At 37.7% G+C, this 27,319-nt stretch overlaps 1 protein-coding gene across 1 annotated transcript in view; it reads right to left on the bottom strand.

Moving 5' to 3' along the window:
- Window positions 1–4,029: 4,029 nt before the first annotated feature.
- The window catches only part of FAM83B (family with sequence similarity 83 member B), a 49,930-nt gene continuing 26,640 nt past the window's right edge, over window positions 4,030–27,319 (bottom strand). Inside the window, exons 3-5 of the mRNA XM_059469229.1 lie at window positions 17,944–18,108; window positions 9,203–9,327; window positions 4,030–7,112 (exon numbers count right to left, since the gene is read on the bottom strand). Coding sequence (XP_059325212.1) covers window positions 4,757–7,112; window positions 9,203–9,327; window positions 17,944–18,108 — 2,646 coding nt within the window. The 3' untranslated portion in view covers window positions 4,030–4,756. The remainder of the gene's footprint in view (window positions 7,113–9,202; window positions 9,328–17,943; window positions 18,109–27,319) is intronic.

Raw genomic sequence — 27,319 nt, 5'->3', positions numbered from 1 at the left:
GGGCTGGATCAGCAACAGCGTGGCCAGCAAGACCAGGACAATGATTGTTCCCTGTGCTTGGCACTGGTGAGACCACACTTTGAACAGTGTGTCCAGTTCTGGGCCCCTCAGTACAAGAAGGACATTGAGGTGCTGGAGTGTGTCCAGAGAAGGGCAACAGAGCCCAAAGGGTCTGCAGCACAAGTTTTATGACTTAATTAGTCAACATCATAAAAGCAAACTCGGAACTATCAGCTTAACAGCAAAGGAGCCCTGTTCTGAGCTCTCCAAGAGCAAATGTTTTCTTCCATCCTGTTTACAAGTACAGAAAAGCATTCTCAGAACATGCAACATGTTTAGCATCATGTGAAATGTGACAATTGTACACCTAACTGTAACTCTTAGAGCTGAAAATTGTGAAAGATTTCAGACCCCGAATAAAGGTACTCAGACATCTATCTGTAAGCACCTCTCTGAAATAAGGAATGAAATGGCAAGACAGTCTTTTGAGCAATGCAGTCTCCTCTCTTGTCACCGGGGTGCTAATGGAATACGTACTTGTGCAAGTGAAGGCAAAATTGGAGGAACATGCTTCAATTACCCATGAACTACTGCAGCTTTATGTTGCTCTAACTCTCCTGACTTAAATGAAAACAAACTAAAAACCCCAATACTGTACTGTGCAATACAACACTGATATGGGGAATAAATTACACTAAGTACCATGGTAACCCTACTGATCTCTCTGTGTTACACAGTGGCAAAGCTACTTGTTGATTGTACAGCTTACCCCACATAATGCTACGAATGAAAAAACATATGTATTTATCATACAGTTTGGTAGAGTCAATTTAAATTTTATTTTTACATTGTCCGGCAACAAATTTTAGTATTTTTTATGATGTCTTCTAAACCACAACATATTTTAATACATTTCAGAAAGCTGAAAAATGATCAAACAGTTGTTGTCTTTGAATAGTAATTTTTCACCTATGCACAAACATCTAATGCCTGATAAGCTTTTTGTTTTTCTCAAGGTTTGTCACAAATACTACTATCCTCATGTATTAGACAGCCGGCAACTCACTTTTTCTTGATTTATAATCTTTCTTCACATCTAGTTCGTGTTTGTTACCATGAATAAAGAGGGCAGTGCAAGGTCATTAATAAGAGAACAACCAAAAATTCTGCAGTCTGAGAGGCAGCAGAAGCTGTTTATTACGAGGCTGAAGAAATGAAGCAATTCATTCACTGTATATTATGACTGTATGCAGGGGTAGTTTATTTATGACACAAATGGAATGAGCACTGTATGAGGAGCCTACATGTCCCAGCTGCACCACCCTCTGCTCCCAGCAGTGCTCCTGGGGGAGCTCAGCACCCTCAGCACTGCCTAACTCTGCCCAGCTTTCACAGAGAAGAGTGACAGTGCTAATGGAGTTTTATTTAATGCGGGAATGATGTGACATTTCTTATGGATTTCATAACTCCCAAGCCATGTGGCCAAATGACCCTCATGCATGGCAACAGCTATTACTTCACAGCCTTACAAAACTGGGAGTGCACTGGGTGTGTGCGGGTTGTAAAACTTGTAACATGCAATGCACATTTAGGACACTCTGAATGAACCGCATCTCTTTGGAAAGGCAGAAATATCAAGACAAGCTTGGGAAAAAAAGACGTTCAAAAATAGAAATTCCAACTTTTCCCTCCAGAAATCTGCACATCCTTTTTCTCTGCTGATATACGGATTTTTTTGCCACTGACATTTTCCTTTTTATTTTATGGGCATCTGGGTTCCCATGGAGACATGAGGCAATCACATCAGACATCAGTACATCACACAGTACTGGGTGAGCCTTTTCCCACTAACACAGGTTCTGGAGGGAACAAATGAACACTTGGTCCTTGCAGTATCTGTGGACCTCCCCAGCGTGCCTCCCAACCTTCAAAGCTGTAGCTGCAGGCAGGGCATTAAGCTGCTCTTCCCATGGTGTCAAGCAGAGCCTTATCCTCCCCAAGCAGCACTGGGTCTTGTTACATTCCTGAAATAGTGATGTCAGTACATTAAGAGTCTGATCCTACTTCCCCTGAGGTCCATGGAATTCATTTTCATTAACCTCGGATCAAGCCTGAGCACAGACCATTCCTATGTGGGAATTCTGAGAAGAGAGCTGAAAATGAAAAAAAAAAAAAAGCTAGTTCTACAAAGTTTTTTTTTTGCACTATCAAGTCTATGAGCAGGCTCTTCACTGAAGGATCTTAATCTTCTCTGCAGGTAAAAAACAGCAGTATATATATCTACAAACACAGGTGACTCGGTAAATTAAAATATCTGCCTTATGAAGACTCTTTAATTAGCAATGTACTTTGAAAAATACAGTAAATATTTCCAAATTCCATGAGTACAGACTTCCCAAAGCTTATTCAATATGGACAGCACTTGCTCCTCTAAACTTGCCCCAAGACCCTTGTTCCCCCTCTTTCATTTCCTTCCCAAATACAGTTCTGCCTACAAGCATTTGTCAGAGATCACTAGAGTACAAAGGAAAACTAAAGATCTTCCCAAAACTAACCTCACCATTTTTAGCACCAACTGCACTTCAATTCAGGTACTAACCTGGGCAAATGTCCAACTGGCTAAAAATTATTAAGTGTTTTAGAAAGTACAGTATGGCATTGCTGGTGTCTGCCCAGCTGTGGAAGTACATTGTGCCCATGCTGAAAACATGCCTTGAGAATTAAGACTCTCTTTATCTTGGGTCTGAACATGTTGCCTCTGTTGGGACAGAATATTTAAATATAAATATTTCTTTGGGAAAAATACCAACTATGGCATTTCATCAAGGAATGAACAAAGTAAAATCTTTTGTGATCACAAGCAATGGAGGGACCTAAACTTTCAGCAGAGGATTGAGATGCAAGTCTTTGTCAGTCATATAAATAATTAGCATCCCCACAATGAAACAGTTACTGCTATGATGTATGAGCGCTAATAAAGGTGCCTAAGAGCTTGAATAAAAAGCTGACACTGCTTCATTGAAATCACTGACAGTAACTATGGGGACTTCATGGGAACCCAAGCAGGTTCTCAGTGGGAAGTAGGCTTCCATTTAAAATCTATTCCCATGGCCACAGGTAGATAAGACAAATTGACTTCATCCAACTGGTGCATTTTTGCCTTTTTGGTATTTCTTTCTAAAGAATGATGCCAAGACCTTTACGGGGGGCTCCTCCATAGAACACTGTGGGACCTTTCAGATCTGAGACTGAAGTTTTCTCCTAAAACTCTTTCCTGAAACACAAAGATCTGTGTAAGAATTCTAAGTTTTCAGTGGTGAAATTTCAAAAAATTTTGAACGTTAAACAAAACTGTCACAGAATATCTCACAGCTAAATGGTTATGGAGTCCTTCTAAGACACCAACTTCACACCCAGGACAGGATAAGCCAGTTGAATGCTCTGGCTGTGCACTGCAGATGAGAAGTGAATGCCATGCTGCTGCCCAAACACATCACCACACCTCTGTTTTTGTGAGCAATAACCTGTAGTCAGCTATTATTGAGAAATTTTTTATGATACAGAGGCTCAGATAAACCAAATGTCCCTTAGACTGCAGTTAGGTGCCCCAATCCCTTCACTGAAGTTAAACACTTTTACTATCACCCTTCACTGGTACTTTCTTTGTTTTAAGAAAGGTGCCCTATCATTTGATGTGTTGATTTTTACAAATCTCATTTCTAGCTGCCTAATTCCTTGCAAGCTTGTAATAGTCATCCTGACATAAGGCCATTAAAGCCACAAAATACCTGTTCACACTCAAAGACCACGGTTGCAAAAATATCTGCCAACACTTTAAACAGACTGTTGCATGCGAAACTCAAAAACTTACCTGAGAAATGGAAGTCCACAGAATTTTTTTTTAACACCAAATAGAAAAATGTAATAAAAAAGCTTTTTTAGTGAAGATATTACAGAATACTGGCATGCTGTACAAATGTGATTAACACACTGAAATTTAAACTAGTTGTAGGTTATGTTCAAGGCACCTTTTCTAGAAATAGTTTTTTTAATGTTCATTCTACATTCACACTAGTTTAACCATGTAAACAAGTCCGTGAAAACTCAAATTAAGGTCACTTTCAAATCTGTATGCCAAATACTTCAGAAAAATATCATATTACACAGAAAATTCAATAAAGTAAGACAGATCCATCTACTGCCCAAACAGTTCAATAGATGCTAGGAGGTAAATTATTAACAAGATGAAACCTAAAAGAGGTTTCCAAAAATTAAAGATAAGTAACATGCAATGCATTAACATTTGTGTTTATCATTTGGAAGTGTACATAAATGCTGAAAAAAATACAATTTACTATTCCTAGTGCTATCCTATTTTTGAAGGACAAATCTTTGGAGACAATATTATCTGAAGTTTAAAAACATCCCCCATCTTTTTTACCCCACGTTTATTAATCTTAAAATATACTAGAATGTATTTTCTTCACCAGGAAAATGTATAAAATTAATCTTACAATATCAACACTATAAACAACTTCCTTGAAACATCTTCTGGACAGAGAATTTCTGTGAAGATTGAAGTATAGAATTCTAGAATAATTATTTTTAAAAATATGTACATTCATTCCAATGTCCTAGACCCAAGAAGAAATCCAATAAACTCTACAAAAGTTAGTCACAAGTCTTTGTCCAGTTAAGATTATGTCCAGCTTTGCCAGTCTTGCTGTATTACAGTATAATCAACAAAATTATAACATTACTTGTTTTTGTGTAGGAAGTTCCCAAACTTTTGCATAAATCCTCTCAGCTTGTTTTCATTAGGCTGCAATGGGTGGTAAGCAGCTGAGTTGTAGCTGACCATGTGATTACTCCTGCCGTAATTATTCCCTAAGGTCTTGGTTTTGATATCTGAGAGATGTGCACTGCTGTTGGCTGCATTTCCTGCAGGTTGGCTGGCATTTTCCATCTTACAGAATGGCTCAAAGCGACTGTAAACACGCCTTTCACTCAAACGAGACCTCAGCTCTTCTTGGTGCTTTGAGCCTGTCAGCTGTGGTGCCACTGAACTTGCTCTTTGGAGAGCAGAAACAGGAGCGCTTTCGGAAGTAGCATTTGTGCAGATCTCCTTTGCATCCTGATACTGAATCTGTTCTGTATTAAATCTGGGAGTAGATGGATCTCCTGCAGTTTCTATGAATTTACTTTCAAGGGGGCACAAGAGGGGACACTTTTTATTGCTCTCATCAGATGGAGGTTTTGGAGATTTCGGTGACTTCGGAGACTTTGGAGACTTTGTTGGACTCCCGGTGACATCTTCTTTACTTCTGTTCAAACTACCTTGAGAATTTGATGAAGAATTTCTTTTTCTCCTTGGGGAAGAATCTGTCTTATTTTCAGAAATCTTTGGTTTTTGATTCTCATCTTCAGAAACCAATGTGTCAGAACTACTACACATTCTGTAAAAGGCAGGACCTTTGTTTTTTGACAAGTTTTCCTTCTTGTCTGGTGTGAGATTAAGAAGCGACCGCAGTTTCTGGGATCCTTTCTTCAGAAAACTTGGGGAATTCTTACTTTCTTTCTTCGATGTGCAATCCTTACTGGACTCCTCCGTGCTAGCTTCAGTGAGAGCTGCCATGGAGATTGCCTTGCTAGCAGTCGGGCCCTTCAGCTCTCCTTTCAGGTCCTTTTCCTCCTGTGGTGAGTGATTGGTTACACTGTGCAAACTTTTAGCACTCTTCATCATGTCTTCTGGAAGTTTTGGACTAACTGGCTGCTTAAGTCTGTGTCTAGTCAATGTGCTGTAAACATAATTGGATGCATGTTTGTTGGTACCAGGATCCAATACGGACTTGGAATTAAACATGGGAAAACTTCTCCTTTTGAGCATATTTTCATTTTGAAGGTTCTTCAAATTTTCTGCATGTTTATCTGTACACAGCGTTGTGTACAAATATAGTGATGAGTCTCCAGCTGCATTTGAATTTACCCTAGGTTTTGTGTCATCTGCAATCTGACTTCTGTGGCCTGCTGGTGCATCTGATTTAAGAGGTAAGTTTGTGCTAAGCTCCTCTGAATTATTATCCACTCCATTTTCCACACTTGGAGCATGGTTAGATGTCCCTTTGGGTGTTGCACTTCCCTCTGACCCAATTATAGTTGAATTTGAAGAACTTGCACAGCTGCTTACTTCCTGCTGTTCAGGTAAAGTTGGCTGAAACACCAACGATGACCGCAAGCGAGAATGAGAGTACAGCGCATGAGCTTTAATATTTTCAGTTGTGTCATAGCTATCGTATCTGTCACCCAAGGCTGACCCATTTGACTCTACTGGACAATCTGACTGGTCATTCAAGTAGGACTTTATTCGCCAGTTACGTAGGAATGATTTTGTTGTGTGCTCAAGGGTTGGCATCCTCTGCTGCAGATGGCGGATATGATTGTCTGTCCCATTAAAAGACCTCCGTACAATTGAATTTCTCTCTGCAAGGTTTACCTTTGGTCGTGAGAACTGATCAGCAAAACTCTGCTGGGGAATATTGTAGTTATTTGCATATCCTCCTCGCAATGATGACACAATACTAAGGCTATCAGATGGCATTTTCAAAGTATTTGGTAGATTGTTTGCTCTGTTAATAGCTCTGTTGAGCAATAGGTAAGGTGTCCTTTCTGGCTTCTCTCCAGCATAACTATGTCTCTTCCAGTGCTCATTTTTTTCACTAGGTTGATACTGCTGTATTGGATTTTGAACATTAAAAGCTGGAATAAATGGCTGCTTATTATAGGCTTGATTTCTCAAGCTGTATTTATCTATTTCATTTACTGCATATCTTCCACGAGCTTTCCAAACAGGATCTACCTTGAAAACATTGTCTGGCCTACCAAAAAGGTTTCTTTGGCTGGAAACTGAAGCCAAGGAAGACAATGAATGTTGGTACGTGTCATTATCCCAGAGCGTCTTGCGACTGTTCACGCGCACTAATTCTGGGGCAAACGAGCTGGGAACGGAAGAACGGGCATACAGCGTCCTGAACTCTTCATCAAAGGACTCAACAAGCTGTCCTGTGATAACTTGAACCATGCTGAGGTTGGTTTTTTCAAATGACCACATATAGCTGAAAGAAGAACAAATGACCATTAGATACAGTTCTTTGGAGCTGAAGTATTTGAAGTATTATACCAGTCTTTCTTGAGAAGAAAGCTTTTACAGAAACCTTGGGTTTGTAAAAGTACCTTCTAAATAAATAAGCTGAGGGCATGATTCATGTAATTTGGACTCAGAAGTCCAATCTAACATCAGATAAATTCAGATGGAGTTTTTCCACTGATTTCAGCAAGAGCAGGAATGAGTCTATAACTACCCTTATAATTGCCCTTATAAGAAGTATTCTAAAAAAGAATTCACAAATGTAGAACAGTAAAGTACAAATACCTAATAGAAAAAAATCACTTCTACAAAGTCTATGGCAGGACTAACCTGTACCCACTGGATTACCTCTTCTGTCAGAGAATGTTACTGTGTGATTATGTTGTGAAAAAAATATATTTGAAATAACATGCAGGAGTGCTTCAGCAATTTTGAAAGTACTTAATTCTAAACATTTTCAAAAAGATCCAGCTCAGAATTTGAAAAAAGTTTACATTTTCTGATATGCACATTGCATTGGAGATGAAAAATTCTTTTAATTGCAATGATAATGCTTTGATAATGCTTTTTTCTCTTTTGTGCTGTAAAAGACTGAACACATGCTCAAAGCTAAGTAGCTGCAATTAACTCACAGCTACTAAATGAGATAAAACAAATTAACAAGTACATTAAGGATGCTGCAACAAGACTAATATCATGGAGCAAAAAACATACAATTTCTAGGTTACAACAAAAATTGTTTTGAAATCCTATTTTTCATGAAAAAAGGAAAAAAATAAAGAATTTATTTACTTGCATTTTTCTTTTAGATGTTAGAAAATGGGTTAGTTTTGTACACAAAAATAGCTTACTGAATTTTTTTTGATGTTTTTGTATTTTTCAGGAAGTTATAGTGTATCAAGATTAAATCAAATCATGCTGCCTAAGTTCTTCTCCTATTAATTCTCACAATTAAGAATAATATATAATATTGGAAAAAAACCCTGAACTTTAAATTGAGTTCAATGACAGAGTTCAGAAAGACTTGTTTTTCCTGTTACAAATTATTAGATTGTTTTACCAAGAAGGCCTAATTTCTACAGAAATTGATGATTCCAGCCCCTGTGGTGCAAGGTGTTCAAGCAGTGTTGTTTTTCCAAACTGGAATGAGAAAACCTATCCCATTCTCACAGACTATGAAGTGTCACCTCACACAGTGGTGTGGAGATGTCAAAGCATGCAGGCTGTCCCTGCAGTCTCTTACCCTGAGTCATTTATGAACTTGTCACTTACCTCACTACCATTTATACATGTCAGTCTGAATTTGGGGCTGGCTGAGTCTTAGAGGAAATAAAAGGTCAGATTTTCAAAAGCTTACAGTGGTGGAAATCTGTGAAAGGCAATGGCTGTGGATCTGGTACCCAGGCACTATGCTGGCAGAAACTAACTTACTTGGCCAAAGGAGAAAAGTGTAGCATGAAAAGAAGGAAAATATTTAATAATGTGTGAGTTAAGACTCTCTCTGCTTTAACTTAGGTTTTTTCCAGCTCTGCAAGGCTGTTAAGTTCTTCCAGCCTGTTTTCCTCACATACACTGAAAATACAAAGGAAACCAGAATACAGAAACTTAGCCAAACACAGAAAGAGACATGGACAATTTTGAATTTGACTATCATATACTAGAGACCCACAGAATCAGTCTCTAATGTTAGCTTTAGAAGATTATTACATGGAGGAACTATCTTATGAAAAAATTTTGACGCTCACTTCTCTGGAGTGAATGTTAAACAAGAATAATTCAGAAAACATAAGACAAATCAGGATTTTTTTATTTTTACAACTCTTCGGCTGTAGCAAAACCCATATCCTTTATTTCTTATTTGTGAAAAATGAACAGAGGATCTCTTAGGCTAGTTAGCAATCAGTATCTATGAAATCTTGCTAAATTACAGAAAACATAATCAAATTTACTCATGCGAGTCCCTAGAAAAATTTTCACAAATACAAAACCCCAAAACTTGCTATAGCAGCAGTACTGAGATGACAGGCTTACTACAGACACTTCAGTGATTAATCTTACCTGTAAGAACCATATATGACCTTCTTACAGTCAACAAGAATGAATTTTTGTTCCATTTTTCCATGGAATTTTGCTCCTGTTTTAGAATAGTAATCTTGTCCTTTCACAGTCCGCACCCTCATATTCTGAAAAAAACAATCAAAACACTTTATTTCATCTACTGTAGTCCATGTTTAACATTCAGAGGGCTAAAATTCAGAGGAGCAGTAGGAGAAAAGTTAAATTATTACATATTAATAAATTCTGCAGGGAATGAAATACTGATCCAACTTATCACCTAGGGACCAAAATGGCTGGTTACTGCTTTGGCTTCAAGACTGATGAGATTCCCCAGGCCGCAGAAAATGAAATTCTGCTTTTCCATAGCGACAACTTCAGAAAAGAGGTTCTGGCAGAAAACACCTTCAACAAGGGGAGAGAGGTTTTGCACTGCAAAAAAAACCTCTTTCCATCAGCTGATGCACATGTTTATATGATCTCCAAGTACCTAATCTAATCATAGAGAACACTTAAAATACCCAGGATCACTTTTATTTTAGTTCAACAAGGCTGTTGTGTCTACAAATACTTATTCCCTACTCCAAGACCATCCATTGAATGATACCACCTGGTGCTAGAATCCCTTGCAGATTTACCACCAATAAAATTTATCTATCAGCTTTGCACCATGAGATCAATCCCATTTTTAAATTCAGAGACACTAACACAACGTGCATAGGTAGCACAAACTCAATGCAGCAGCTGATTTTGAATTCTATTAAGCTTTATGCTTTATTCATGCAAACGCAGTAAATGGCACTTGGGAAATTTTCCACACTGGATCTCAAAAATGTGGTGAATTTTTATCCCAGACTACTGATGAAACTGATTCAGCTAAGTCAGCATGTTGTAATTTTTCTCTCTCTTGGGTTTTTATGCTCATAGAAATAGAAAATTTGAAAGAAAATGTTACTATACCTCATGGACTGTACTAATAACAATTTTCCAGAAGTTCTTATGGGGATGTAGAAAAAAGACACATTTAACAGAAATTGTTACACAAAAGGTGCTTACCTATCTAAAATTTATATTCAATGCAAACCAACCTACAAGCATCTACTTCATGTAAATATGAGACAAAATGCTTCACAAGAGATAAAAGTAGCTTGGAAGGTAACTGTGAATGATCACAATATTTACTGCAGTTTCTAGCCTTGGAATAGTTTTTCCAGCAACCCTAAGCTTTCCAGTGGGAGTAAAATCCATAATTTAGCATTGGCAGTAAAAACCAAGAATCTACATGATTACTACATACTCTGTACATATGGAAATGGTGGCATGTAAGACCTGTGAGTAGACAGGAATGTCACACTTCACCAGGACTGCCACAAGGGCAGGCTGTAGATCACAGCACATGTGCTCTCTAAAGGTCAGCTATAGGTGGAAGGGTTGCTCATGAAGCAAATGGAAAAGACTGTGTACATGGTAATTCCAGTAAAATCAGGAGGATTAAATAAATAGGGTAGGATAGGATAGGATAGGATAGGATAGGATAGGATAGGATAGGATAGGATAGGATAGGATAGGATAGGAGAGGATAGGATAGGATAGGATAGGATTGGACTATCTCAGATGGAAAGGAGGTACAATGATCATCTACTCCAATACCTGACAAATTTTGGACTGACCAAAAGTTAAAGCAACTTATTAAGGGCATTGTCCAAATGCCTCTCAAGCACTGGTGGGCTTGGGCATCGATCACTTCCCTAGGAAGCCTGTTCCACTGTTTAACAACTCCCTTGGTGCTTCCTGATGCCCATTCTAAACCTCCTGTGGTGGGCTACACCATTCCCATACATCCTGCCACTGGATACCAGGGGGAAGAGACCAGCATCTCCTCCTTCACTTCCCATCCTCAGGAAGCTGTAGAGATGTTCAAACTTACAAATTCATTTAAAATTCCAGTCTATAAAGTGTGACTGAGTTTGCAATACAGTGACATAAGCCTTCATTATCTATGGGAGCACTTCTACATTTGCCTAAAACATATGAAGTTCTGGCAGATAGAGGCTGTAGGAGTTTTAAAGATAGCATCTACTACAATCCAATTAACTTAATCTTTCCAAACAGAAAATTCAAAAATTAGGATAAAATATCCATGATATGAAAGCACATTTCCAAATAACACAAGCTTTCTAAATCAGTGTATATTTCAGCGTTGGTTTCTTGAAACTTTTATCAAATGAAAAATCCAAACACAGAAGCCAGAGTTACACTTAAAAGCTGCTGAGTTGGAAAATTAGGGTTTAACTCAAGTTATCAAAGTTATTTAAACTTCATTCACTGCTAGGAGAGTTTTTGTTTTGCATTTTTGTCAAGCTTTGAAAAAGCTCAACTCCATTAAAATGTAGTCAATGCAGCTCAGTTAGAATGTACAAAGACAGCATTTAAGAATTACTTTTGTTCGTGAGCTATATATCTAGCAAATGTAAAACATGTCTAGCAAATATAAAACATAAAGTTTATCTCTTAAATAGATAAACACAAGAAGTATTATCTAGAAGTGCTGTAACATTTTAAAAGGTAAAAAATTTAAAAGCAAAAATACAGGTGGATACTTAGGTCTATTTTCAGAACTAGCTACAAAAGAATTAGTAACAACCCAATTTGCATTACTGAATGCCAGGTTAAAATAAATTTGCATCTCTAACTGCTAATCACTTTTGCCAACCTAATGTTCTGTCTTTTAAGTTTTCTGCATTCCAATTAGAAGTTTTCTTCTTGAGGAAAATAAATTTTTGTGCTTTTCCAAAGTGATCTTGTTGAACTTTGAACAAGCCCTGAAGAAAATAATTTCTTCACCAGCAGCTATTCAAGCTTCAACTAATTATGTTAAAAGCTTTTATTTGAAAGATAAATACTAGAGAAATATTAATTCCTGAAAAAGAAGAAAATCCTGAAATTTACCCATTCTAAAGATAACCATAATAGTTACCCCTTACTTTAATAAGATCCTGTGAATTAGTAAAGAAATTTGCATTTACTTTGATGACTGTTTTACCCAGTTCTATATACCACATAATTATATGTGTATTTCAGACATATTTAATCATATTTAATCATATTTATGTCATTATAATTTGAAAAAGGTAACTTGAGAGCAGCTTATACATTTTCAAGTACCCATAACAAGTAATGCTGGCCTAAAGACATGCCAGCTGAACACATTAAATGTTACTTAGATAATGTCTGATCAGTATTGGACAGGATATAATCTGGGAATCAATGCTGGAGGCACAACCAAGTCTAATGGCTTGCAAATTACCACACTACACCAAAAAAAAGCTTTGCCTTAGGTACACATAAATTGATATGTAAGTTTAACTAGGCATATGTAAAAAAGGAATACAATTATTTACATTAAATTCCTGGGAGGTTTTAAAAAAAAAATTGTAGTCACTGTAGTCACTCTGTTGCTTTTGTTTACCTCCTCTTCAGTATTTCTCCCCTTGTAGCTTTTCAATCCCTATTCCCTGATTCTGAACTCTTTTCTTCCCTTGGTAGGTCATCCATTACCAGATGGGAACGTGACAAGTGGCAGAGATCATGCTTACCTTTCTCACATAACACTTCCTTTTCCTGCACAGTTCATGCAGCATTCTTCACCAGCTCTAAACCCTCTAATTAAGGTGCCAGGAATGCACGCTTTTATTAATCACCCAAAATCCCAAATCACCCAAACCATATCTGGAATATGGAAACGATGCATTTCACTTGGGATTAGAAGCAGTAAGCATACACACACTGAATTACAAACCCCATCTCGTATGAAATGCTGGGCAGGATGGAACTCCTGCCTGGTTTCATTCTCAGGCTATAGGACTGTCCTAACAGCAGTGTACTCATCACAGCATCATTGCAATCACTCATTTACAAATGGATCTCCTCTCTTGTCCAAGAGTTTACAGGATGCTCAGGAACATTTAAAACATCCAGTGGCTGCAGTTTAAGAATAGCCACCAGTGCTATCCAGTTAAATGACACTCAATGATGAACAAGAAACAAGATCTAGCCTCTTTTCTGTACATTTTCTGCACATTTTCTGCACATTTTCTTTACATTTTCATTCCAGAGTGTGCCACACAAGCATGATTTAAAATTTTGAAGTATTATTCACCACTACACATTTATTTTCCTTAGCAAAATTTCTCCAATATCATAACTAGGTACAGTGAATATACTGGTCTCAAATATTTAATTTCAGCACTTTTTATTTGTAGGCACTGCTTTTATCAGTGTTCCATTACCTGCCCTGTATTTGCTGTCAAGAATATGCACAAAGAAAATGGACGTCTACCTAATATTTAGCCTAACAGTTTTAAAGGAAAAATAGTCAAATTTTTCATATTGTTCCTCATTACTATAATTATTTATTGTCCTGTGCATCTCTTCTCTAGTACAACAAAACAGGTCATAGAATGATAGAATATCAGATTGGAACGGACTTCAAGGATCATCTGATGCAACCATTCTTCGCCGAAGTACAGTCTGGTCAAGATGGCCCAGCATCTGCCCTTGAGTCTTAAAAGTATGCAGTGTTGATGAATCCACCACTACCCTGAAGAAATTATTTCAATTATTTTCACAGTGAGAACACAGTGATTGTTCTCACTGTGACAGTTTCCTCCTGGAATCTCTCCAGGAGTAATTTTTTCCCAAGACCCTTCATACTTTCCATGTGACTCCTTGTAAAAAATTAGTCTCTAGCCTCTTTGAAGCCTCTCTTTCATTACTAGAACACAGTGATCAGGTTTCCCTTTCTCTTCTCAAAGCTGAAAAAACTCAATTCTCTCAGCCTTTCCTCATATGGCAGCTTCCCAGTCCTTGGATCATCTTTGTGGCCCTTCTCTGGACCTTCTCCAGCCTGTCCACACCTTTTATACATAGTGGGGATGAAAACTGAACCCACTATTCCAAGTGCTGAGCAGAGTGGGACAATGACTTGTTCATCTCTGCTGGTGATGCTGTTGCTGATGCAGCCCAGCACGGTGCTGGCTTTCCTGTCAGGAGCAGCACACTGCTCACTCACACTGAGCTCGTCACGGGCAGAACCCCAGCTGGTTATATCCCAGCCTGTGCTGCATGCCTGGATTATGCTTCCCCAGGTGCAAGAGTTTATCCTCATGCTTCCTGAACTTCCTAAGGGCCTTGCTAGCCCACTCTTGGAGCTAATCCAGGCCCTCCTGCAGGGTGCCTCTCCCTTCCAAAGTGCCCATTTATTCACCCCGTCTGGTATCACCAGCAACCTCTGTCAGGGTACGCTTGATCCTCTCATCCAGATGGCTTATTAAAGGATATTAAACAGCATTGGGCCCAGAACTGATCCCTGGATGATTCCACTTGTGACAGATTGTCAGTTTAAAAAGTAGCTATTGACCACATATGTGCTGTACAAATGCCAAAGAGTTTTCAAGTTTGCTTCTATTCTGACTTTGAATATGACTCAATGACCACTCAAGACTTGACTGGAGTCTGGTCCTTATCACAGAAGTTCGCCCACAGGTACAACATCATGCTGCAAGTGCCTATTCAATAACCAAATTTGCCTTAGATGTGGAAGTACTGGAAAATTTTTGATGATTTTGGTAACACTAGTAGAAAAAACAGGCTGCAAGCAGGTCTCAAGAGCAGCTTCTACTGTGTATTTAAACATATCTGGAAGTAGATTTCACAGAAGGAAAGTGAAATCAATTAGTGGTTTAATTTTCCCTTTCCCTCAATTTATTAAAAATATTAAGGATTATCAGGTAATAAACAGGTCCTGCCAAACAGCTTTCAATATCCTCCTGTAGCAAAATGATTCTTCATTATTAGCAGAAGAGTAAAAAAAGAGGCTCCTCCAGAGCATAGAACCTCCACCGTCTCACCTCATATCAAATAAAATACCTGCCAGTAGCAGAAAAAAAAAATACTTATTAGTTTCTGAAAAATTACCTGGAAAAAAAATGTTTGAATCTGTAACAACTCTTCATCTCTCTATGCAAATGAATTGCTAACCAAGTAAGTCAGACCAGGGACAAAGTTAATGAAAGAAGCTTAGGTAGAGGAAAAAAAAAAAAAAAAAGAAGCAAAAAAAAAAAAAGAAGCAAGCCAATTAATTACTGAGGACAAATGTAGTACAGCCAGAAAATGAATGGAACTAGAAAAGAATAATGGGAAAGTACAGGAAAGGAATTATTCGGGCTTCACTGATGGATGTGATGTCAAGATGAATACTGACTAAGAAACAACCTACATGAAAAGATGCTGCAGGAAAGATTAAAAATTATTCTAGTAACCCCTGTTTTCCTAGTTTCCTACATGGAATTCACAAAATAACAACAGAATATATGGTCCATCCATTTTTCAGCTGTATGTTTCGAAAAAGAAGAAAATATGCCCTGAATTTGGAGTCAGACTTCAGATGAGAAAAACTGTCTGCACAGACATTTAATGAAGAATTATGAACAAAATCCTCTTTCTTTTCCATACAGAAGACTACTTAGTTGTAATTGTGAATTAAAAAATACAGTATTTTTCATTACTGCATTTCAGGTTTTTTACTGATTCAAAGGGAGAGAAAAAGAGACAGAGGTGTTGAGTCTGAAACACTTTGCAGAAAACTCATCACAAGTGTAAAGACTAAGAAGCATCATCCATACTCCAACAAGACTGAACCAAATCATGCCAGACAAGAACAAGACCATTGCTGCTGGTGCTACATTTTCAGGAAAAAGAATAGACCCACACAGTTCTGTTCTCTTCTTGCCCTTCTCTTCACTGTTCTGGTCTTGCCCTTCTCTTCACTGAATAGAAGGGCAAAACCAGAAGCCAAGAGTACACAAAGTTGCAGATGTTTATCTTTCTTTCTGAACCTTGAGTAATGTGAAAAAGAGAAAGGGAGAAAACATCTTCAAAATACTGGCTGTTCTTTCATAGTCACCTGCATTTCCCTTTTATCCTCTAAAAAGGCAAAGGAGTTAATATGAGGAGTAGTAAACTGCTATTCTCAGAGCAACAGTCACTGGGAGTAGCCCATGGCTGAGAAGACCATTAATTTGAACAGCTTTATTACAAGCTAAACTGGAAACTCAGCACACAACAGGATTATTACTTAGCTCTTTGGCATATATTTTTTATTTTCTGATTAAAGTATTCTAACTTAACCTTGCAGAATAAAGATGTATTTTATTTCTCCCACCAAAACCCAGAAATCTATAAAACACAGTGTCACTGAAGAGGCTACATACAAACCTCTCCAATCCCCACTAATCCATACAAAATCCACTCTGATCTATGTATATTACATTTTAAACCATAATATAAATACTTAAAAGTCTATAAAACTGCCTTAAAAAGAGAACCTTGAATCCAAAGAATGTAAACTTTTGAAACCACTGTTCATGGAAACAGTTTTCATCTTTTGAAAATGCAGATGGCATTTTTGAGACATCACTTGAAAGACACAGGCTTAATTCTTTTTTTTTTTTAAATTTTGGAAGGAAAAAACTCATTCCATATATAGACATAGACCATTTTTGGCAACCTCTATGGCATAATTAACCCAAGTAATCAGCAAATGGTGATATCTCAAGTTCCAGAACATGGAAGTACTGCCAAATACTGACTTCATGAAGGCAATCACTACCAGTGTTTATAAAACACCACAGTTTTGGTGGTTGTTCCTCAGAAGTTCCCATCACTCTGTGTATTAGGCAACCAGAGACAAAGAAACAAGCATGGAAAGTAGAACGGGAATACTTCTGAGGATGTAAGTCAACACTACAGAATAAAAAAGGGTATAAAACAGAGTTTGCTCCAAACATCTACCAAAAAAGTCCTCTTTATCCTCACAAATACTCCACATCTCTCTCCGATTCCTGGACTGGGTTGGGTTCTTAGAACAGGTGCTGCTATAAAGAGCTTTTATAATACTTTTGACTGGCATGAATGAAGCTCAACTAGTTACAGAGGTAAGCGATTTCAAGTGGAACTATGAGTTAAGGCAGTGCTCAGAACTTTGCAAAAAGACATTGACAACATCCTTGGAACTTCTGTAGTACTGTCAGCAGTACAGTAAACCAACAAGTATTTATGAAGCACTTACGTCAGTTCAGTGCAGCTCATGGTTTATATTCTAATCCCTGATAAACCTTTAGGCAGTGCAGGACATCTCATCACAATGTAAATGTCGTCTTGTAATCTCTCTTACAGGATAGAATTACATATTTAATGTGTAAAAGGAATACGACAAAGCACAGACATGGAAATATGGATTTTCAGGAAAACACTACAAAAATAAATCTTGGGCCTCCTGAAGTATTTTAATGCAGAACCTTAAAGAAGAAATCATGAAATGAAGTACACAAATTTATCTAAGTCTTATGACTTTATTTGCAGGCAACTATAGGAGAAAGGATAAAAAGAAGCTTAGTTTTTCAGTATTCCTAAATACACAATAATGGAAAAATATTTTATAAAATATATATGGAAGTGATGATATTCTATGAAATGCTCTTGTTTTGACACCTGAAAAAGATGCTTTTAAATATATATATATATATCTGTAGAGAAAGTTCTGCTGGGAGCTTACCTATTTACACCTGGTTTTTAATTTGAAAAATCAGTATTTAATAACCACTCTTCCAATAATAATCACTTTTCAGTGGGCTGTGGAGGAGTAAGTAGTGAATGTTCATGCAAAGGAAGACAGTATGCCTTACCCTGAGCCTCTGAACTTGACAGCCTTGTTTCTCTGTCATCTTCAGAAAGTGACTGAAGTTCGATTCATCAAGCAGGATATACACTGCAATCCCTCTAGTAGATGCTTCCACGATTTCTCTAAAAATATCCACATCTGTAAACATATCCATAACAATGGCAATGACCTGAATCAAACAGGAAAGACACAAATTATTGTATTGCATAAATCATATATAGAATTCTTCACTGAAGCCTGCACTGAGCAGCTAATACGAATATTTTTTACACATTAAAATGTTCTAATTCCTATGTAGTTCCACTTAACCTGAAAGCTTTGAAGACCACTGGATCTTCTTTTTGAGAAATCAAGTGAGCATCAGGGTGATGTTTGCCATAAGTACCAAAGTCCAGCAAAATTAGTTGTCTTGGTTTTGTCTGGAATCAAGTTGATTTTGTTCCTAATAGATGGTACCATGCTGTGGCTGGGATTTAGCACAAGAATAATGTTAATAACAAACTGATGTGGTTGTTGCTAAGTAGTGTTTATCCCAAGTGAAGGACTTATCAGTGTTCCATGCTCTGCCAGTGAGCAGGTGCATAAGAAACCAGGAGGAAGCACAATCAGGACAGCTGACCCAAAGTGGCCAAAGGGATATTCCACACTGCAGAATGTCAAGGTCAGAGTGTAAACTGAGGGGAGTTGGCTGGGAGGGGCCAATCACTGCTCAGGAACTCTCTGGGCATTGGTCAGTGAGTGGTGAGCAACTGTAACGTGCATCACTTGTTTTATTGGACCTTACCTCTCCCTCTCTCTCTCTCTTATCCTTTTACTTACAATTATTGTTACAAATACCAATAGTATCCTTTTATTACTATAATATTTTACTTTCTGTGTAACAATATACTTTACTATAGTAAATTTACTTATTTAATTATTAATCTGTTCTTATTTCTACCCACAAGAGTTTACTTCTTTCCAATTCTCTCCTCCATACCACTAAGGGGGTGAATGAGCAAGTGGGTGGGTGGAACTTTGTTGGTGGCTGGGGTTAAACCATGGGTGTGTGTAGTGACTGGTTTTATGAGGGAAAAAGGAAACTCAGCAAGGGTTCCCTCCCAGAAAGGAGGGAAAAACAGCAATACAAATGCTGTGGAAAAACATTCAAAATACAATTGCATGATGCATTAAAAAAAAATCAAATAAAATTACTTTAGACAAGGCTTCTCAGTCTTTCATTATTTTCTCTAAAGCTAATGGCTCAAGAGCTGGAAGCAGCTAATAAGCAGACACTGAAGAGCTGGAGGCACTCTTACTGGGACAAAATGTCATCAGCCTGTGAGAGCTTGGCTCAAGAAGATCAGCATGCTGAACAGCAGCTACCAACACCCTTCAATCCACAGGGATAAAGCAAGCGTGTCTCATTTGGAAAAGCAATGTCCCTCTAGTGGTATTTTAGATATATATATATAGATATATATATATATATATATATATAGATATATATATATATATATAAATGTCGTACTGTTGACATAACTTTAGTAATTTGGGAAGAACTTCTGTTGAAACGTGAAAGGAAATAAGAGGAAGAACCAGGGTCTGTGTAACTTGTAAAGGTATTATTTTTATCCACTAGTATATTCATGGAAAGTTCCAATGAGATGTCTTAGGTGCAAATTCAAACCAAATAAAACATTTCACAGATATCAGAGCAGGTTTTACCATTTTCACTAATCTTTAAACTACCTATACATCAACTTCAAAGGTGTAATTGTTAAGTTGCAAGTACTCATCCTATTCTAGACCTGAAATATTTACCTCACACAGGTAAATGCTGTGGCACACAGCCAGGTAAAAGTTATGTCTCCAGTCGGTTGTACAAATTACCTTTTTTGAATCCCAACTGCTTAGAACTAAAAGCTTCATTTATTTTGAACATGTAATTAAATCACTAGAAATATAAATGAGAGAAGACTTACATAAAGTAACAGTAAAATAACAATGAAAACAACTAGAAAAGTAAAAAGACAACTCCCGAATAAGAGAAAAGGAACAAACTTGGCCTCTTCATTACATGTCACCTGGCAATAAAGAGTCTTCACAAATCCACCAGTCAGAGGAACTGAATAGCATCAAAGAATTCCATTCTTTTGAAAATCTTAGGTAACATGCCAATGCTCTACCTCATTTCCTTTACTGAGTTTTTGAAAGTAAAACCTAAACACTAAGCGTGTTTTTCTCCAGTACAGAATATGTTTCTTTATCTGAGGACTGAAAACATGAATGTTTATCTTGACTCTAAGGATCTCATCACTTTCAGACTGCACCTTCTGCTTGGTCTTGTTTCTGAGATACACAGTGTTAACTGAACAAGGCAACCCTATTTATTCATCTATCTTCTTTCCCTTGTATCCGAGAAGAAAAGTGCCAAGACAGATCAAGTATGGTAGGTAAAGACCAAAAAATAACCTGTTCTCAAATTTGAGTCTGTTTCATTACCTGTTTATCCCTTCCTGTGAACTCCCTAATTTCTTCTTAGAATTTTCTTTTCTTCAGATCTTCAAGAAATGGGTGCTCATTGCATTCTAGGATCAATTTAAACGTAAAGAAAAAATCCTGAATGGATTCATTAGTGTTGTACACTGAAACAAGTACATCCATTTGTGCATTTCCTACAAACCAGAGGTGACTCTTGTTGAATATCCTCATTAGGCTGCCCATTTACTCTTAGCCACACTCAACACTCTATTAAGCACAAACAAAATTAGGCTTGGCTGCTGGAGTGCCAAATTTGAACAATGCATACAATATATATATAATACACATACAATATGTAAAAAGTCATTAACAGTGATAAGGTAACTTCTGCATACTGCTTTCCATAAACCAAAACAGATGTCTGACCATAAAATATAGATTTTGATTCAGAAAAAGTGGATTCCATAAAGGTCATGGAACAGTCTGGCCTTTAAATGTATTAAACTTTTTTTTTTCTCCTTTTAATAGGAGTGTGTGTATATTTCCCCAGTTTCCATATTTTGCGGCAGAAGAGAGTATTGCACATGGGAAAAGACAAAGCAAATATGGTATTCAAGGTTCCAAGTTTTGATTAATTAGGGAGACCAAGATTAGGAAATTACTTCAGTGAGGTATTCTATAATGTGTACCTACCTTTAATTAAAGCTGCAAAAACAGCTGCAGGATTAGTTACTTGCTGCATCACTTTGGAAGAAAAGATTTCACTGCTGTGTTTTTACTTTTGTTTTTGCAATTGCAGAGCTAATTTTCACCCTGGTACTTACAAGAACACAACAGTGGATTCCAGCAAGGAAGAAAAACTGATATAATTCAAACTGCAGAAATACATCAGAAAATTGCCTATTCCATACATCCTGTTTCTTTTAGGCATTACAATACTATCCTGAGTCAAGAAAACCTCCTCAAGGCAGAAAGCTATAATGTCATACAGGAGGTTTCCTTACAAACTGCCTTTTTTTCCAAAGCATATTTGTTTTCCACAATGCAAAGATCTTTTTAAAAGGAACCACTCATGCTTTTGAAGCAAATACAGTGGCCTTCCAACCATTCCAGGAAAACTGGATGGGTACAGCAGTTTTTTGATGAAAGCACCAGAATTCTGTGAGAACTTTCCAAACCTTGTCAAACTGATTATCACCCTGATCAAAAATGACCCTCTTTTGGGAACAGCTAAGCAAGTGTGTTACAAGAAGGAGAAAACAGTTGCTAGAGCAGACACTTGCTGTGCACAACATCACACAGCACTGAAATTATGCACAGCAATGGGGAACTACCACCACCTGGGTGGGTATTGCACAGAAGAGCACATTTCAATGATCAACTAAAAGTGAGGACAATTCAGAAACCAGTTTTTATGCTAATGTTCTTCTCCCAAAATTATCTTTGATTGTCACTGATAGTATTTTTATCTTATCTACCCATTCTTTTTTTTTAAGTGATTATTATTTTTAAGCTTAAAATTTGGTTTCAATTATGTCCTTACAGAACAAGAAAATCTGCTAAAGTTAATAAGCACAAAATTATTCCTAAGGAGTCTGACCAAATGCTCAATTTAACTGAAGGCAGCAGTAGAGCCATATGCTATTATCCTTCTTACTGTCTTGACACTAAGACTACGCTTTGCAACAGAAAAGTAAACTACACACCCTTCTTTGGCATTTAGAAACATGTAAATACAGAGAGGACAGTATAATTTTGTTGAATAAGACTATTTTTATGCAAATATTCTAAACAATCTTTTTCAGAAAGCTGATCTATTTAATTTGCATGTAAGTGAGTAAAGTACCATTGTAAAGCTGAGTATCTCTAAACTGTCATCACTCTGTACAAATACAGAGTATTCTTTTCATTTTTTTAAAGTTCTTAATCCTCAATTTCAGTAAGTGACTGACTCCTACAAAAAGTACCAGTGACAAGGTTCATGAAAGACACATATACATTTGTTTGTTGGTTAAAACAAAAAGCTATAGCTGGAATATCCTGCATATCCTTGATAAACAGGAGATTATGTCCATGGTAACATGGCAACAGAGTGGATAACATGACACAGTAAATGGAGGCCAATGTTCAGTTCTGTGGTATAGGGTAAATTACTGCTACTTTGGGCCCATCCATGTGCATTGTATCTGCTTAGATGGTTCTCACCTTCAGAAACTAACTCTATCCAGAGGCTTATCCAGAAAGAAGTTGCCAATCCCAACAGTTACACTTATCAATAAACATCCCCTGAGCATGTCCAGGGGAGGGCCACCAAGAGGGCACTTGCCCTGTGCAGGCCTCATGAAGGAGCTGGGCTGTTCAGCCTGGAGCAAAGACGGCTTCAGGGAATCTTACAGCAGCTCCTGGTACTTTACAGGGAAGCTCTCAAGGGACAAGGTCGGGCTCTTAGCAGTGGTGGCAGGACAGAAGGCAATGGTCACACTGAAAGGAGAGCAGTTCTGCCTGGATACAGGGAAGCCCCTTATCCCCACAAGGACACCCCAGCAGTACTGCAGGTTGCCCAGCGTGGTCCAGTTTGCATTCTTGGGGGTTTTCAAGCCCCTGCTGGATAAAGCCCTGGGCAACCTGTTCAGATATTACCACTAGCCATGCTCTAAGGGAGGCTGGGCTGGAGACTTCCAAACTGACCAAAGGCTGCAACTCAATGATTCAGAGATCTTCATTCCCATCATTTTCAAAACAAAAGCAAATTCTGCCATGTTTGGCAGTCATTATAAACTTTGCTGTGAGGCCTAAAGAAAACAGAGACTATAAAAAGAGAACATAGAGAAATAAAGGAGTTTTTCTGCTTTACTTATTCCATTTTTGATAAGAAAAAATAAGTGGATTTTAATCTTCATTGAGTTTCAGGACATCAAAGTCAACCTTTTTAATAAGTGTGCGCTGAAATTCAAGCATAAATGTAACAAAAGGCCTTTACTGTTAGCACTCAGTAAGTCTATTTTGTGAACTCTTGACAGTTTCATTATCTTAGCATTACCACTTCTTTCACAAATATGAATTATGATTCTCCAGGTTATATATTGCAGTGTGTGTCATTTAACAACTCCTTTGTTATAAACAGTAAAAATACACGAGTCCTCCACTCAAACTGCTTGCTTAGGGCAGGCTTTACTAGGGACACCTACCAATATCAATAATCTAGTAAAGAATAATGCTGAAGACCTACCCTACACTGCAAGAGTATTGATTTCTTGTAACCCACATGGCAGCTTACTCTGGGCATTACATGACAAAAATCCATACTGCTGTGCAGTGCTTTAAATGTCACCACCCTTTCTCACCCCAAGAACAGAGAACCACATCTCTGACAGAATTATTAATTCTATTTTCATTGACCTTTCTCTGTTACTCCAGTCCTCTTTTTGCAGATCTCTGTTTTGGGGAGGATCTCCTTGAGGCACAGGCTCAGTGCTGTCTGAGTCTGGCCCTTCTCAGAGAGCAGGCAATTCCAACAGGGCTGTGTGCCATGCTGCTAGAACAGCAGGCAGGCAGCAAATGGACTGCTGAGTTTCTGGCATCAGAAGAGACAAATTTGGTGGTCAATGCAAACAACCTTCCCTCTAGTAAGCTATATAATATGTCCCACAAATTACTGTGGTTCTTTTCTCAATTATTATATTATGTTGCTTTTTATGGTTGAAGGTTTAGGTCCCGTTTACTTTTCCTGCAATTCATATTAACAGCTCCCTATTAAATCATCTGTTATCCTTACTTTCTGGCACTGTTGCTCACACCAGAGTGCTTCTAAGACATAAGTTCATTAATTTGGTATTAATTTGCAAAATTGAAGACAGCCCTGAAATGCTTTGCACAACACATCCTTTTATTGCAAAGTCTACCTTGAAACCATTTGTCCTGGATGAATTGAGGTCTCACAATACAGTAACAAATGAGAAATCTTGCAATAAAGTGCCAAAGTATAATGTAATGAGGGAAGGCCTTGCTCTGTAAATACAGGTTGATGCAATAATATAAATAGTAATCAACCATCTGAGTATTATCCATTCTCCTACAATTTCTGTGGCAATATAATGGAACAAATACTGAGATGATTTATACCTATGCAACATTCATGAAATTAATATCACTACTTGTTGCATTGTCACTTCTTGTATTATCATTGTAATTGACCCCCTGAGATCTTATTTAATATATTTAATTTGGCTCTACAGACACAGAGCAATATACCATAACTATGCAGTGTACTTGGAAATGTTCTCCCACTATTGCATTCTTTAAAAGCAATTTAATTAACTACAGGGTGAAGTCTGGCACTTCATTATTACAAGCAGCTACACCACCTCAGAATCATCTCTCCTAACCCTCACTTATCCTCTTTTCCTCCTCCTGCTCCAAATTAGTTCTACCATTTATTCTGAGGATAGAAAAACACATGCTCTCAGAACGAAGTACACTTTCTGTTCTGATCACCAAGCCTCATTTTATCATGCCACATATCACCTACAAAATCTAAGAATTTTAAAGTAAAAACTAAATGTATGTGGAATAAAAATTAACTTCCAACAGGTACATGAGCAATCCTCAATAACCTTAAGAGTTTTTCCCTGCAACAGGACACGAGAAAAGCTCAACATCAACACAAAATCATATAAATAAGTTCACTGTACAGAAAACATAAACTAAACTTTTAGCTATCTCCTGCAATACAACAAGAAAAACCAGTGCAAACTATTAGAAAATTATGAAGGCGGGTAACCACATAGGGCAACTATACAAATAATTTTCACAGAATTCACAGGATAACAAGGATGGAAGAGACCTTAAAGATTGAGTCCAACCCATGCCCAAACATCTCACTAAACCATGGCACAAAGTGCCACATGCAGTCTTTTCTTAAACACATCCAGGGATGGTGATTCCACCACCTCCCTGGGCAGACCATTGCAGTACTTTACCACTCCTTCTGCAAAAAACTTTCTCCTAATATCCAGCCTATATTTCCCTTGGCACAGCTTAAGACTGTGTCCTCTGCTTCTGTCAATGGTTGCTGCCTGGAGAAAGAGACCAACCCCCCCCTGACTACAGCCACCTTTCAGGGGTTGTAGAGAGTGATAAGGTCACCCCTGAGTCTCCTTTTCTCCAGGCTAAACACCCCCAGCACCCTTTTAAACTGTGCTTACCTGTGCAGTCCATATGGTATCTGTTCTGTCCAAGAAACACACACAAAAGATGTGCAGTAGGGGAACTTTCTAGCTACCAGTAACAGGAGAAAATGTTCTGATTCTATTGGCGAAAAGTAATATGGCAATAAAAACAGGAGCTCCGAGAAAGGATGCAATTTTACTTTGAAAAACACTGGGGAGATCAAATTTTTACAACGAAGAATCTTCTTAAAACAACACAAGAATTCTGCCTTTTGCTCAATTTGGGAACTTTTTTATAGCTTAATATGTCTAAAAAAAAGCAGATCAGAAGACCAGCATTAGATCTTCGACAGGTGAAACTAAAACCAAAGCAAAAGTAAAGTTTTCTGAAATGGAAATTAGTCTGTTTACTCTGAAAAGTGAATGTATAGAAGCCTTCTGCATCACCTTTCAGAAAGCTATTGCAGGCCAAACTAACAAGTCATACATACACCACCTTAAAGTGACACCTTGTCTGTCACCTCTTGAAATTCATACAACTGGGAATTTTATCTTGCAAAACCAATGGGAGTGAGCTACCTTAATTCTATAAATGTGATGTTTATCTATGAGTTTGGTAGTTGTTATTCTGGCTGAAGGATTAGTAAGAACTCATCGTGAGCTGACCAAATTACAGGAGACACCTCCTCACTCTGGCCAGCAGCAGAGGCAGTAATTCCTCTGAAGCTTTACTTGCACACAGGCAGAACTGAGTGTCAGCAAGTCATGGCAACAAGAAGATAAAAGGGGATATTCCAGGGATTTTTCATGGGGACTTTCCAAAGAGCATTTATAAACCTAATCCTTGGAATGAAGGATCTGCAAAGGAACAGCTGCCGCTCAGTGCTGGGACACCACTATATTTACTTAAAAATATTTACCTAAATGTGCAAAAATCTGTCACACATCATTAAAACAAGTGTTCACAATGCTCAATTTTAACACTTTCCTTCCTGCTTGCAGTGCTCCCATCCACAATTAAAATGCTTTTGGTATCTAGCAAGCAAGTTGTGTTCTGTCACTGAGAACAGAAGCAGGCAGAGGTCCTACAGAAAAGGACATAAGGCAGCACAGAAAATCCTTGGCAAGATGGAGGGAACACATTTAGGGACCTTCCTCTGCCCTTTCTTCTCTTGCCATTGGTATCACTGCTGTGTTCCCAGAGCCATGTGGGCTGCAGCTGGACGCGTAGCAAGATTTTAATATTTGTATTTAGCCCTTCAGAATGTTCATATTCAGTTGTTATGTTAAGAAGCTGCCAAGCTTTTCTTGAGGAAAGCAATTCAGAAAGGAAATGCCAGGATTTCTGACGGCCTATGACTCTGCTATACCACAATGGAAATTCACGACAAAAATCAAAGGTACTTCTCTAGCCTCTAGCTTTCTCTATGATGAATTTCAAAGACTTGCTGCTTCAGAAATACTTTTTTTATTTAAAAGAGTATTAACAGCTTCAATATGTGGGTTCTCATGGGATCCCTTAATATTTAGTGAATGTTTAGGCTACTTGAATTAATATTATAATGTTATACTTTTTATTTTAAATTTCTTTATAAGTAGAAACAATTATTCATGTGTGTGTATTTAGTGACTGCACAAAAACAAACAATGCACAGCAGTGTGATAAGTCTCAATTATTTTATTTTAAAGTTGCAGTAGTATGAGCTCCTACTACAAGGTTAAAAACTCTTTCAATACCTGAAATTATTA

The sequence above is a fragment of the Ammospiza nelsoni genome, chromosome 3, assembly GCF_027579445.1.
Source record: "Ammospiza nelsoni isolate bAmmNel1 chromosome 3, bAmmNel1.pri, whole genome shotgun sequence".
Taxonomy (NCBI): domain Eukaryota; kingdom Metazoa; phylum Chordata; class Aves; order Passeriformes; family Passerellidae; genus Ammospiza; species Ammospiza nelsoni.
Note: the sequence above shows the minus strand (reverse complement) of the source record. Positions and strands in the feature narration are given on the sequence as shown.